Source organism: Trifolium pratense, linkage group LG2, assembly GCF_020283565.1.
Source record: "Trifolium pratense cultivar HEN17-A07 linkage group LG2, ARS_RC_1.1, whole genome shotgun sequence".
Taxonomy (NCBI): domain Eukaryota; kingdom Viridiplantae; phylum Streptophyta; class Magnoliopsida; order Fabales; family Fabaceae; genus Trifolium; species Trifolium pratense.
The window spans coordinates 33313082-33328939 of record NC_060060.1 but is presented as its reverse complement, the minus strand read 5'-3'; the positions used below and the strand labels follow the sequence as shown (position 1 = coordinate 33328939).

General features: G+C 32.7%; 1 protein-coding gene across 1 annotated transcript; it reads right to left on the bottom strand.

The window, feature by feature from the left end:
* Nucleotides 1-887: 887 nt before the first annotated feature.
* Nucleotides 888-7649, bottom strand: LOC123910637 (protein RAE1-like). Its single transcript, XM_045961802.1, has 11 exons — nucleotides 7437-7649; nucleotides 7277-7363; nucleotides 7077-7154; nucleotides 6490-6683; nucleotides 6220-6361; nucleotides 5365-5445; nucleotides 4502-4630; nucleotides 3141-3218; nucleotides 2965-3036; nucleotides 1731-1811; nucleotides 888-1240 (listed from the first exon to the last, which is right to left on the bottom strand). Exons 1-11 carry the CDS (start codon nucleotides 7491-7493, stop codon nucleotides 1190-1192), a joined length of 1050 nt encoding a protein of 349 aa, XP_045817758.1. The 5' UTR covers nucleotides 7494-7649; the 3' UTR covers nucleotides 888-1189.
* Nucleotides 7650-15858: the final 8209 nt, after the last annotated feature.

Sequence of the window (15858 nt, the reverse complement as noted above, 5' to 3'; positions counted from 1 at the left end):
TTTTTTTGGTCAAGATTCTGAAGCTTTTTTTTTTTTTGGTCTTAAAGATTCTGAAACTTTTAATTGTTCAATAAATGTTTCTACCCGTTAAAAATGTGTGCTTTTAAATTACCCTTTAGCTTGCAACCAAAAATAAAATATTACCCTTTAGCTTTCCGGTGAGTATATTACCCTTTAGCTTTACTGTTGCTGGTCATATGTTTGATTGAAAAATAAATGAAGTTCATAGTAAACTTGGAATAGCTTTTGTAATATTTCAACCCAAATGTTCTGTAGCGGTAATTATTTTGCAAGATAGGATCATATGATTGATGAATTTTAGTAAAATTTCATATATGATGATGGTGTTCTGCATCACTCCCTCGCTCACATGCATATCCAAACCCACTCAACACTCTCGTCTTTCTCTTTTCAACGCCTCATCAGACCCATAATCCATCTCAAACCTTTCCACTCTCAAATCCTTTCTCTCATGCAATCACTTCTCTTCAAACACAGAAAAACTCTCCTTCATTGTTCGCTTTACCTCCCAAATCATCGTCAATCACCCCAATCTCAACTATAAGGCTATTACTCAAAGGTCGGTAAGCAAGTTGTGGCTGTTGAGATTTAGGGATTGGCGAGGATCTGGAAGGCGGTGTGGCGTCGTGGAGGTGATAGAGGGTGGCAAGTGAGTGAGTGAGTGAGTGAGCATTGAGCCATTGACTAGTTAGTTTGGTTTGGTAAGTTAGATACTCACATGACTACCTTCCTATTCATTCAATCCGTCAGTCATTCATTCAAGTCTCATCTTACTGACCAGTCATTCAACTGTTTTCTATTAAAATATATACCACCCTCCTCCCATTCCCCTGTTTTCTCCCTCACCTCACTCACTCTGTACAATATCAACAAAATTTATATGTTGATCATACATATACTGAAGGGTAAAATATTTATAACACTTGATTTTACAGCTAATTTTCTATATCCTTTATAAAATTCAACAATGAAATTGACATATACACCTAAAAGTCTCGTTTTGCAGAGTCATGAAAAAACTTCTGATCATAAAACTGGAAAAGAAAAAGCACACAACATACATACTTGCATTAGTATACGTACACTGAATGAAAAATATCACTAAGCATCAGTAGATAATATCTTCAAAGTATGCACACCCCACAACGAGATCGGAGAGCAGCGTCCTCTACCTTCTTCCAGTCGCACCAATGCGCGGTTTGCCCTTGACCTCAGATTCCTGCCTCTCACAGGAACATATCAGTAACAGATGATAGAAGAATATTCATTTAGATATGAAGTCCAGGAACTTGGTATGATACATGTGTATAAGCTATGGGAATATGCCATAGCACAAACCAGTATATCTCATATCTTTCTTAAACAAAAGTCAAAGGTTGGAATACACAAACCAAATTGTTATTCCTTTTCGAATGCATTATATTTCTATTCAAATAATAAATAAAGGAGCATGCACTCCAATTCTTCTCACTCTGATTAAGAATAAGACTAGACAAGAAACTTTAAGACAAGTTTTTGGAATTGTATCCCATGCGTATCAATCAATAGGTTTTTTTTTTTAAAATAAAGATAAACATGGAGGAAACAATCTTGGATACACATGCAAGAGTTTTTTATGCATATTGGTATAGAATATGGATACAATACAACAGAAATGTTTTAGCAATTTTGGAGTATATGGGCTTCATAGGAGTAGCCAAACCAAATACCTGTGGTAAGTGCAGGAAAATGTTGGTCTTTGCTGTTGCCGGATTATGATTTTCTGCCCCTTTACTCCAGTCATAGCAAACCTACAAGTAGGAAATAAGTATATCAATTCCACATGTTTTAATATAAATAATAAAAATACTTCCATTAAGGCAGCTCATCTACTAGTCTTATGAATTCAAAATCATTTTATCAGCAAGTTCTGAACTACAATTAGAAAGGAATTTGCTAACAGAAGTAAATTTTACACACAAATTTCCATTGGCAGATTAACATCATTAAAGAAAAAATTTAACATCCTATGGAAAGTATTTTTATTAACAGCAGTTCTAGTAAGAAAAGTGGATCAAATGAAAGATTGTCTAATTACACGGGGTAGAAGAAAGCAATTGACTAAGAAACTTTAAAAGAGTCCAGTTATAAAAGACATTTCTCAAATTTATTTTAATAAAATTTAAATTTTGAATAAAACCTAATGGTTTTGATTGATCATTGCAGTCAAACCACACCTTAGTGGCCATAAAGTCTGCAAGTATAATACATGAAACTTAGAAAAATCTTATTTAGATGAGCATAAGATATGTTCTATGCATGTAATGTTTGAGTAAAAACCGTGATGCTTCTCAATTCTCAAAGCAAGTTCATAAAAAACCATGAGATCTCCAACTCCTCTCACAGTTTCTCTATAAGTCTGACATATTTTTCTTCCCCTTTTAATATTATGAGGTTCAGGAAGTTATATGGTTATAACTGAAAGGGAAGAGGCTTAGCTTAAATGGTAGGAGATATAGAAGGGAAAGGCATGGAGATTTGTTAGCAATTGGGAACTAAGCATTTACTCTGTTAAGGAAAACCCTTGTTTTTTATAATAAGAAACGGAAAGATAATTTTTTTCTTTTCTTTGTTGCCATTCAATATTCAATAAAGGAGGTATTTTTCTCTTCTCTGTTTGACACCTCTTTCTAAATCCCTTATTCTGTTAGTAGGCTCAGAACACCTACTTTGAAAATTCTGAACAGTTATCATGCATTTTGAAGTCCTCTCACACACACGCTGCGCTCAAGGAACGTTTTTGCAAGTTATCTTTATAACTAACTGAACAAGAACTAAAAAGTAGCAGAAGAAAACAAAACCCCAATTTAATGCTAGAGTAAAAAAGTATGCATGACAGAAAAAGGTTGGCAAAACTTATTCAACAAAGTTGCAAACTTAAGTGGAATGAGATAGCGGGCATACTGCGTAAGCATATATTGAACCATCATTGTTGAAGGCGCTGCAAGGAACAGGTTGGCTGCATCTTAACATGGCCTGAAACAAGAGAAGATCACATTAGATAAGCATGTATTATGCCAAAATATCACTATAGTGTGCATCGGTTGGGAATTAAATGAATGATAATAGATTGAAATAACCTTAAGCCTCTGTTTACTATCCTTGTCCCAAAAATTGAAAGCACCATCAGAACCAGCAGTAGCAAATGTGTGGTGCACCTAAAAAAATCAAATATTTACCGGGGAGGAATGAGAACAGACTAAAGTGACAAAAGAAAGGTACACATTTGCCAAAACTCAAAATAGAATTGAAGCAAAGTTTGTGCAAAATTCCATAACTGAAGGTATAGGATACTGAAGATATTTTAACAAAAAATGTAATTAATAAAGGTGTCAATATATGACGGCACTGTAGATCTTCGGAGAAATAGAAGTCACGAGTATTTCTACTACTAAACATCTACATTCCACACAAAAGTTTCATGAACTGCAATAAAGGGTAAGCAGAAATTTTTACTTAATTCACCACATTATTAATTTGCATTGTGTCATTGTCAGTATGAGTATGACCATCACAGAACCGAGTGTTAAGAGCAAAACAATAAAATGTGTTAAAAAAAACATAGAATTTACATTTTTAATATATTTTATGAGAGATAAGGAAGTCACGAGTTTAACTCTGCCCACTAACAAAATAACAACTAACATTTGTCATTTTTATATAACACTAATATTAATAACACTAATCAGTAAGAGTGTGATTTCAATTAGATAGCTAAATTGCATTTTTAATAATTCATGATGACATCAATTTTTATCAAATTTTAAAAAGGAAAACAACATTTATTCATACAGAAATTTCATGCTTGGTTGGTTTTCAATTTCATGATTAATTTCCATAAGAATTTAGATTTCTTTAAATCAGTACTGCAGGATAATTCCATCTTTTGGTTCCAATGGGTACCAGCAATCAGCATACCACACATATATAATCAGATAATATTTAAGATTGACAGCATGCTCGCCCTAGCACTTGGGATCAATAGGTTCTTTCAAGATCAATGTAAAGTCTGTTTCTCCAGAGATATTGGGATGAAGAGATTTTTGATATAGCCAAATGATAATTGAATAACCACAGAAAAATAAAGCAATGGCAATTCATCAATATAAAAATATTACTTCTATTATAAAAATTCAGAGGTGTGGTATGGGATGACAGAGTTTCCTACGAGAATAAAGTGCATAAGTTTCAAGCTGAGTGAACTGTGTTCTTAGTTTCTTTATCATTAAAATAAGGTAATAAAAATATTTTTCAGCAGTGTAAGGAAACCAGAAACAGGTGCAATTGACACCGTATAATTGATTAAAAAGAGAGAAAAGAAGGTGAAAAGATCATACCTATTACTGATAATGCAAAGATAACATTACAACTTCAACAATGTAAAGTAAACCAACCATATTAAAGCAGAATAGTAAGGCCAAGATGGAACCATAAATCTTACAGGATGGAAATTTAAAGAGTTGACCGAGTATATTTCATTCCCCTCTCTGTGGCATTTGAAAGTGAAGTTTTTAGCCTGCTGACTATCATCTAAATGATGCACTCCAACTCTTCCTTCTATTGATCCAACCTACAGCACAGCAAGTAGTGTCAGTTTCAACAGCCCAAACTAATTGGTCTAGATTGCAAGTAAATTATGTGTGCTTAGATAAAGTTCACTATTGAAATTGTTTGACCAACATAACCGATTCCACTATTGATAACAAGCTTCAGTTGTTGTAGGCTTACAAGTTACAAGTGAAGACTTAAAGACTTACACAGCAAAGAAAATCTGGAAGACAGGGATATTTTGCAAATTATTCTCTAAAACAGAGATGCCTCATAGATATTTTAGGGAAATAGATGATCATTAGTTTTGGTCAAAAGGTAGAAAAGGACAGCGAATGGAGTACAGTTCAAAATTGCCTTATTTCTTTTAGCCTACTCAAACAGAATGTTAATCAATGAAGAGTAATCCACTTGGCAATCTGATGTAACACTAGCAGAACTTCAATTACATCTCTCATTTAAAAAATGCTAACAAATTTGTGAACTCTAAAATTTTACATTTTCAGAGAAAATAATCTTAATTGATTCATACTATTACCACAATCAACTTATCATCAATTCACAAGATAACGTTCATTCTCCTGTCTGCACATTCTAATTTTGGCAGGAAAATGTTATTCCACAGATATTAAATAGGAGCGCCCTATTGGGAAGAATTGGATATCACTTTCACAGATAAAATGAGGATAGGAAATAAGATTTGTCAAATACATATAAGCATTCAAAGATGTAAAAGAAGTGAGGAGTGATGCATACCAAGAAACCTTGTTGATCAGGGAATGCAGCAAGGCACCTTGTCTGATACTTTAAGGGCGAAACAATTCTCTTGAATTCAGCCTGTTGCAAGTGAACAATGGTCAAAGCTAAGAGGTACTTGCAAAACTGAAAGCATTAAAAGAATGATCAACTGAATAAATAGTGAGCAACTGGCCATACATAAGAAAACACGTCAATTTAATGATAGCATATTGAATGCCCAAAATGGAAATATTGAATGCGTGCGCGCGCACACACACACACACACACATAGATGTATTCCAAGCATAAGAAAGAAAATCTTGATGATGTCTGGTTAGAAGCACTTAAAGCCAGACTTCCATTAAATGTTCCTATAAGCAAGGAACGCCTGGTGGGAAAATGTAATTAGGGACTTGGAGCTGTAAATAATTGAACGACTTGGGTAAATTATCTGTACTTTAACATATTGGTAGATCCAAGCTCCTTACGTGATACATGTTTTGATGTCAAATATAAACGCTTAATTTTGATTTTTGTATGGTAGGAAATCTCCTATTTTAGAAGAGGCTCTATCCAGTTTCCAATAACACTACGGTATTTGAACTTTTGGTGCTATGATACATGAGTGAATACTTGCATTTAATGTCAATTGGGTTAGGATGTGCAACCCCAAACTAAAAAGAGGCCCTGCATGATGTATTATCCTCATGTGATTCATCTTCTCCCTAAGAGAGTTCTAGTTTTATGATTTTATACGCAAGAAAAAGAAACACAACCACTTTATGAAAATCTGTAGATAAAATTGTGTCGATGTCACAAGTTAATTACATGAAAATGGAAAATATGGTCAATTAATGACAAAGAAAGTGTTACCTGAGGATTTTGCAAGTTGTAAACAATAAGGTTTCTATCAGCAGTACCAACAACCATGAGAGGATGTTTCACTGTCATTGCATAGCAGCGCTCCGGGAGTTGTTGTGTGTGCGCTGGATTTGGTTGCCTTGTATCCCAATACCTAAAAGCGACCAGGAAAAGTCATGAGAAGAGGAAGAAAACACCAGATAAAGTAAAATAGTAAGATCCAATTCCATAACATATCTAATCAGAAAGATGCAAAAATAGTAAGATAGTAAGATACATTACTTAATAGTCCTGTCCCAGCTTCCTGTGGCTAAAAGGTTAATCTCAGGAATCCAAGCAATCTGGTTGATAGGTGCATCATGCATGGCTACAGTAATTGGTTGTCCTCCAGACAACAGTGGCCACATTTTGACTTGCTTATCACATCCACCAGAAAAAACAGTTGTTCCATCATCCTTCCAAGCAGAGCACAAAACCTTCGCAAAAAGATACTATGCATTATTATTATGAAGTCGCAAATAGAAATCGAATCTAATCGAGTTTTGCTATACAGAAAGGTTTAGCAGTGCAGCTTGTTGCCCGTCTACCTTTTGTTCACGGGTAATTATTTTTTATATATATAATTAAAGATACTATGCATTATTATTATGAAGTCGCAAATAGAAATCAAATTTAATTGAGTTTTGCTATACAGAAAAGTTTAGCAGCGCAACTTGTTGCCCGTCTACCTTTTGTTCACGTGTAATTATTTTTTATATATTATATGTAATTAAATTGATCGAGTTCTTAAATCATGCATATAATCGAGTCGAGCACAAACAAAGCGATGAAGATGCTAGTGGCAGTTAAACAAAAGTGAAATACATTACCGGATGATCATGTGCTATAGAAGCCTTAGGCATAGTAGCAACATTTGCTCCATCACGTGCTACCTCCCAACATCGAACCTAAAACAGAAATCAAGATTAATCGAACTAAATCATTTCACACACAACAAGAACAAGAAGACGAAATTGCAAGAATAACAAAAAAAATTCAATGAATAGCATAGCATTGAAGAAGTGAAGACCTGATTATCCCATGAAGTTGCAACGAGTAAGTTGGATTTGGGACTGAAATTGAGACTTGAAATAGAATCAGTTGGAGGCTGATTCACCTGCAAAGAAAAATGAATGATGTAGAAAGAGGATGATGATGATGATGATGCATGAAGAAGAATTTAGAGATACCTCAATGGATTTGTTAGGGTTTGGATTGGAAGAAGAGTTTGACAAGAAATTCGCCATTGAACTCAAACAGTGAAATTTTTGACGGAGTGAAGAAATATTGGAGGGAGTTAGTTAGAAGAAAAGAGAGAAAGAAAACGCTGTTTGTGTTAAGTTGAGTAGAGTGGAGGTTTTGTGTGAGTGTAGGGAGGTGTAGGTATCAAATTATACGACCCTGCGTTATTACCACGCTTGCTTACTTACTTATGCGATTTTCTTGGATTTACCGCAGTTAATGTTATCAGCTGTTTGATTTAGACTATTTAATCTAAAATCAACGGTCCTGATCAAGTATAATGGTAAATTGCCTGAATATGTTATGGTAATAAATAAAATTCAGTCCGCAGTAGTCAACTAGATGTGTGAAAATTACAAGTAGCATTCAACGGAATTGGAATTTTTTTTTTTGTTATAATGGAATTGGATTTAACGTAGCTATTGTTATTAGTCGTTTGATTTAGATAATCTGATTTTAAATTAACAGCCGTGATAAAATACAAACTGCGTGAATCTATTATGATAGTAAGTTGAATCTATAGTAGTCAACTAGATATGTGAAGATGTGGCCAATTCAACCAACCTTCTCTTTATGTAGTTTTGGATTTTGATTTATTGCAAAATTTAGATATTTGTTTAATTTAATATTAAATCATACTCTTCCATATTTCTTTTTTGTCCTTGATATTTGTTTAATTTTCATCTTCTCCATTAGATGAAGTTTCATCATCTCCGCTATCTAAATTTTCGGCTTCTACATTATACCTAAATTTCCAGCTTCTCCGTTAGCTATTTATTCATACTTAACTTATTTCAAAAGTCGCTTGTATTTTCTCCCCGCCTTCTAAAACATCAAGTAAAGTCCGAGCAAGAGTGTCAAACTCAAAATCAATAATAGCATTCACCACTTCAACATCATCAAACTCATCATCATCATCAACCGCGTCATCATTTCAATCATCAAACTCATTCTAATAAACATCCACATCTGAACCTCTATAACATGACCATCATGGAGAACGGCATCTTGAGCCTCTGTATATTGTCTTTGTTAAATGATTGAATGTGATATTGTCCTTGCTTTGTGTATTTGATTACCTTGTTTTTGTTGTTGAAGTCAATTTGTTTAAACGAGGAAAAAATAGATGAAAACAATTTCTTTGAAGGTGAAGATTGAAATGGAACTAGGAAGGTTCTTAGGGTTTATGTTTTTTTTTTTTTTGATAATAGGGTTTATGTTATTTATATAGTCTTACCTTACCCCATTTGAAAAATAATAAATAATGCCCCCACCATTCTTCTATTTTTATTATTTATTTATTTATTTAAATGAATGGTTTTTGTGGTTTACTGTTAATTGAACACTTCAAACACTTTGATACATGTAATGGAAACCCTAATATAACCAATAACATGATGGAATGATAGTCACAAAATTGACACATGCCATACTGTTTTTACAAAATATTTCACATCGAATTGATTTTATTATGGAAGAATATGTGTTGAATTCAAACATTAGGGTAAACACTTCACGCCAAAATTTCATAGCAACACTTCAATACAAGTAATGGAAACCCTAAAAAACACCAAATGGATTTACCTTCTTTTTTCCAACGCATCCTCATCCCCTTTTGTTAGCATCTTCCTCATGTCAACGATTCAACTCAAATTTTTCAGCACCTATATGTTCTAATTGAGTTGGAACTTTTTGTTCTCTTGTAACATGGTATGTTCTTTATAGAATAGTCCTCAATGGATTAATAGATAAATTATAGTTGTGTGTCACTCTTATAAAATTAATTAAATTAGGTCAAATATATTGGAGACTTAATCGTTAAACTAAATAACTAATCCCTTGTCTGAAAAATATAAATGAATAATAAATTAATTTTGGTTATTATTGATTGTCATACATGCATAATAGTAAAATTTAGTGATTGTATAGTATCATAGATAGACAAATATTCCAATGAGTTTACTTCAATTGATAGAAACATTATATTTTATATAGAAATAGGAGTTTGAACATCAAACACTCGTGAAAGCTATTAGACTACTTATAAAAAATATATATAGTACACAATATTAATTAAAGAGTAAAGGTTGAATATATATAAATTGAATGTATTTTCAAATTGGTGAGTCACTATGACACATTGATCTGTATCGCCTCCAAGTGAAAAGGAGCAGAGGATTTCATTTGATCTCTAGTCCTTCCTTTTCACTAATTAAGGTGACATGCAGAATGTAGCAATAAGGCGTGTCTCACTATTCTTGCATTATGTGTGAATTAATACTTTCTTTTGATTGTGAGAGTGAACGAGCTAGAAGACTTTCACTTCTACTAGTAGTTGGTGATCCAATTTTATGTTGTCTAGAAAACAAGCTTTGTTGTGCCGCTTTCCTTGCGGACTTTCTTCGGATACGTCAATTAGAAGGAAACAATAATTGGATTGTACTGATAGATGTGTACATAGGTCATCCTATAGATCCTCTAACTTTTATACCAATTTCTTTACAAGGAAATCGTTTGCTTTTGACCTTTTGCGACAACTCACTGGTCGATCCAGACTTCGTAAACCAAAGTCATAGGGTCCTGCTTGATGTTACAATCGGTGATGTGAACTTGATCGACACCTTGCGATCAATGCATTGGTTTTCCGTAATGTCTTTCACTATGACATTGGAACTGATGCCTTATAATTAAGGTAAAGTATTTGATACTGGTTTTTCCTGCTTGTATACTACAAATGTTTGATTGTGTAATTTATTTATCTTTAAGTTTGCAGTTGTAGTAATAGGGTAAATTGCTCTGTTATGATTTCAGGTCCATAAGATCCAAGGTTTTGGTCAACGAATCATGTGAAGTATGACCATAATATTGAAGATTCATATTTTGTATTGTTATCTTCTTACATTTGATTTTGTCTCCAAACAACGTTTTTAGACTTAGTGTGTGCTTGGTTTGACGGCGAAGAGAATTGAGTTTGACAGAATTGAGTTTGGTTAAAAGTAAGTTGAACAGAATTGATTTATGTTTGGATACATTTAGTAAAAGTGATTTTCACCAATTTATATTGTTTGGATAATTTAGATCAAAATTGCTTTTAGGGTGACTAATTACCAAAATGAGTTTTTAATTTAACTAACAATCAACAACATTAAAAATATAAACTACATTTAAAAAATTATAAACAAATAATTGAAAAATTATAAACAGTAAAATACATATTTTAAACAGTAAAATGCATGTTATATTTAAAATTATTTTATGTCATTATGTTATGAACTTGCAATTTAATGGGTTGTGTAAGAAACTAATAATTAATTAATGATGATCTTCAAAATTCTACCAAAAAAAAAACTATTAATTAATGGGCTTGGGGAAGAAACGAAAATTATCACTGTTTTAGAGCTCAATCCCATCTTCTCTAACCTAGAGAAAGAGGGAGTTGTAAATTTGCAGCCGCCATGCAACCTGAAACAGGGTTGAGAAAGAAAATCGCCACACTGGCCATTTTGTTGAAATTGAAGAAACTCATTTACAATTTGCAGGAAAAAATGAAAAATAAGTCATGGGTAACAGGTTACTGTTGAAGAAGAAAGATGCATATGGGTAGAAAATTGGAGAAGCTAAAGGTTAATTTGGTAAGTATACATATACCAGAAAAGTTAAAATCTCTTATTCACGTTTGATTGACGTAGAAGCTCGGATTTGTAGCTTCAGCCCAACTCGCGTTTGCACCTCTACAGAATCGCTTTAAGCATCCGTCCAAACATCACTGAAAATTAAAAATGGCATTTGGGGCAAAAAAACTCGCGTTTGGGTGTGAAAACGCTGAAACAAACAGACACTTAATAATTCACCGTGATCTTATTTGTTTATGTGTTCCTATTTCCCTTTTAATTAATTATTTGACAAACTAGCTAATTTTTTACAATTGGGAATTACAATAGCCGTTAGAGAATAGAATATCTAATTGTCAAAAAAAAAAATCTAGTAATAGGGACTGCCCTTACTGAGCTTTGTATTGCTTGTAGTAGATTCGGCAATATTGCCGGAGGTCTTGCAGCTTTTTGAGGAACTGTGGACCATTTTCAACATTTTTTTCATAATATGCATGAGAGACTTGGGCGTTTTCTTGACTTGTTTCTTTTTTACTCTTGTCTTTATACAATCTTCATTTTTCCTCTTTGTTCTTTGAAATAGCTCAGTAAGTGATGCCCTCTCTTTCTTCACTTCTACTCAACTTATTTCAAAAGTTGTCTGCACCAATCTTTTCTCCTCGCCTTCTAAAACATCAAGTAAAGTCAGAGCAAAAGTGTCAAACTCAAAGTCAATAATAACATCCACCACTTGAACATCATCAAACTCATCATCATCATCAACCGTGTCATCATTCCAATCATAATCATTTCAATCATCAAACTTATTCAAATAAACATCCACATCTGAACCTCTATAACCTGGCCATCATGGAGAATGACATCTTGAGCCTCTGTATATTGTCTTTGTTAATGATTGAATGTGATATTGTCCTTGCTTTGTGCATTTGATTACCTTGTTTTTGTTGTTGAAGTCAATTTGTTTAAACGAAGAAAAAATAGATGAAAACAATTTGTTTGAAGATGAAGATGAAAATGGAACTAGGAAGGTTCTTAGAGTTTACGTTATTTATATAGTCCTTACCTTACCCCATTTGAAAAATAATAAATAATGCCCCCACCATTCTTTTATTTTTATTATTTAAATGAATGGTTTTGTGGTTTACCAACAACACTAGTATAGGTGTTAATTGGACACTTCAATATATAATGGAAACCCTAATATAACCAATAATGATGGAATGACGGTCACAAAATTCACACATACCATTATGTTTTTACAAAATATTTCCCATCGAATTGATTTTATTATGGAAGAATATGTGTTGAATTCAAACATTAGGGTAAACACTTCACGGCAAAAATTCATAGCAACACTTCAATACAAGTAATGGAAACCCTAAAAAACAACAAATGGATTTACCTTCTTCACGGTTGAGTTTTTCAAGAATGTTAGTCCTTAGGTGGAATTTCTCCTTCCAACGCATCTTCATCCCCTTTTGTTAGCATTTTCCTCCTTAAAATCCTTCGCATTATACTTAGCTCACTCCCTTAGTTTGGCTGCGGGTTTTTGCTTTCCGCAGTCTTCAAGTACTTCAAAAAACTCTTCAGAAACTCTCCTTGTTGTCGTAGTTGCATGATGATGAAGAGGAAGAAAAGGCACGAACCAAGGGTTTGACGATTTGGTTTGTGAAAATTGTTTTAGAAGAAGCAAATTGGTTTGTCATTTTGAGAAAATTGTTGTTGATTGGCGAAGATGAAAATTGTTGTTGCTCGGTGAAGGTGAAGGTGAAGATGAAAATGGAAGCAAAATTTTAGGGTTTGTTATTATATAGTCGGTCCCCATTTGAAAAATAATAAATAAAGCCCGCCCCCCACCACTACAAGAAAACAAGTTATTCTTGACCAAACTTATTGAGGGCTAAAGGCCCTCAGTAATGTATTTTTAGTTATTGAAGGCTCCCAGCCGTCAATAATGCATCTTGGAGGACGTAAAAATTCAAAACGGTCAAAATGAGCATTTGTGGCGGTCAAGGGCCGTCGGTAACGCTTCTTGAAAGACGGAAAAGGTATGACACATTACGACGGCTGCAGGCCGTCAGTAATGCATTACCGTTTGAATATTGTGACGGTCAGGGGCCGTCAGTAAAGCATCTTGAAGGAAGGAAAAGTGGAAACGTTATTGACGGCTTCAGGCCGTCAGTAATTTCAGACCGTTGGACATTTATGGCGGTCAGAGGCCGTCAGTAATGTATTTTAAATTGCGAAAATTGAATTTTTGACCGTTGTAAATCCTTTACCCTTCCCTTCTCCTATTTATAATTCATTCTACACTTCACTTCATTTTTACATTTCCATTCTCTCTCTAAATTTTCTCTAACTTCTCTCTTAAATTTCATACTTTTAACTCTCATATTTTCATCCAAAAAGTGGTAAGTGTTTGTGTTTTATTTTTACAAAGTTAAAATTTTTGCTTTGTTATTTAAATGTATATGTTCTAATATTTGTTGTTTACTATTTTTATTAGCAAATCTTATTCTCGTGGTCGTGGGTTAGGAGCGTAGTTCGTGGGTTAGGAGCGCGCCAAGTAAGAATCTACTCGGCACCCAAGTAAGTAACGTAATTTTAATTTATAATACTTAGTGATAGTTTTTTTTACCGTATACTTAGTAATAGTTATTAATTAATACTTTGTAATTTGTTACTAATATTTTATTTTTTCTAAGTATAAAAATTATTGTTTTTGTAAAAAAAATTAAAAAAATATATTTAATTTTGTTTATTTCGAAAACAGTAATATTTTTTTTTAAATAAGTATTTTTTTTTCAAAAAAACAGTATATTTATATTCTTTTTTTTAAAAACGAAATATTTAAAAAATTATTTTTAATAAAAAAAAATTTTAACAGTTTGTGTATTTTTAAAAAAGTAATGTCATTTTCATATCTCCATCCAAAAAGTGGTAAGTGTTTGTGTTTTACTTTTAAAGTTAAAATTTTTGCTTTGTTATTTAAATGTATATGTTCTAATATTTGTTGTTTACCATTTTTATTAGCAAATTCTCGTGGTCATCGGAGGTCGTGAGTGAAGCGGAGTTCGTGGGTTAGGAGCGCGCCAAGTAAGAATCTACTCGGCACCCAAGTAAGTAACGTAATTTTAATTTATAATACTTAGTGATAGTTTTTTTTACCGTATACTTAGTAATAGTTATTAATTAATACTTTGTAATTTGTTACTAATATTTTCTTATCACTATGTATAAAAGTTATTGTTTTTGTAAAAAAAATTAAAAAAATATATTTAATTTTGTTTATTTCGAAAACAGTAATTTTTTTTTAAATAAGTATTTTTTTTTTCAAAAAAACAGTATATTTATATTCTTTTTTTAAAAAACAAAATTTTTAAAAAATTCTTTTTAAAAAAGAAAATTTTTAACAGTTTGTGTATTTTTAAAAAAGTAATGTAATTTTCATATCTCCATCCAAAAAGTGGTTAGTGTTTGTGTTTTACTTTTAAAGTTAAAATTTTTACTTTGTTATTTAAATGTATATGTTCTAATATTTTGTTGTTTACAATTTTTATTAGCAAATTCTCGTGGTCATCGGAGGTCGTGGGTTAGGAGCGGAGTTTGTGGTTAGGAGCGCGCCAAGTAAGACTCTACCCGGCACCCAAGTAAGTAATATATGTAATTTTAATTTATAATATTTAGTGATAGTTTTTTTTTTACCGTACACTTAGAAATAGTTACTAACATTTTATTATTACTATGTATTTAAAAAAAGAAAAAAATTATATTTAAAAAAATTATAATATATATGTTAAAAAGTCGGTAGTTTTGTCAACTAAAAAACTTAGTATTTTTTAGATTTAATAAACCATAAACTTTAAAAATAAAATGTTAAAAGCTTATATGTTATTGTTGAGTAGACATATATATATGTCCAAAATACTTTTGAAAAATAAAGTAATAAATTTAATACATTGATCTAATTATATATTAATTAAACTACGCAGATATGGATTTTACAAATCGTAATTGGATGTACGATAGACATAATCCTGGAAAGAGGGGCCGGGTTAAAGAGGAATTTAAAATAGGGGTCGAAATGTTTATCAATACAGTAAAATATAATGACATTGTGATACGTGAAGGGGGAATTAGATGTCCGTGTGTACTTTGTCGATGTACAAGAATACGTAGCGAAGATGAAATTAGGTCTCATTTATATAAAAAGGGATTCCAACCTAATTATTGGGTTTGGTCAAGTCATGGCGAGGGATGTTCCACGATTGTTCTCGTGAATCAAAATCGTGCTTCAAGCAGTGTTTTTCAGCCCGTTGTTGTTCCCGAATATTATCATCAGCATTATGATCCGTTTAATGAGATGGACAATATGATAACTAATTCCCTTGGGTTTAATACGCCGATTTATGTGCCAAATGATGTCGACGACCCTGCTGATGATGAATATGACGCTGATGTTAACGTCGAGCGACCAAATGAGGAAGCCCAGCGATTTTTTGATCTTTTGAAAGAGACAAATACACCGTTGTGTGAAGGCTCTCGAGACTCAAAGTTAACGGTGTGTATTAGACTTTTGGGTATCAAGTCTGAATGTCTTGTTTCAGAATACACCATGGACTTGATAACGAAACTGATGTTGGATATAACAATAGACCGCCCTCTTGATTTGCCAAAAAATTATTACGAAGCAAGACAATTGGTTGCAAAGTTAGGACTCGGAGCGAAGAGAATTGACTGTTGTGTTAACGGGTGTATG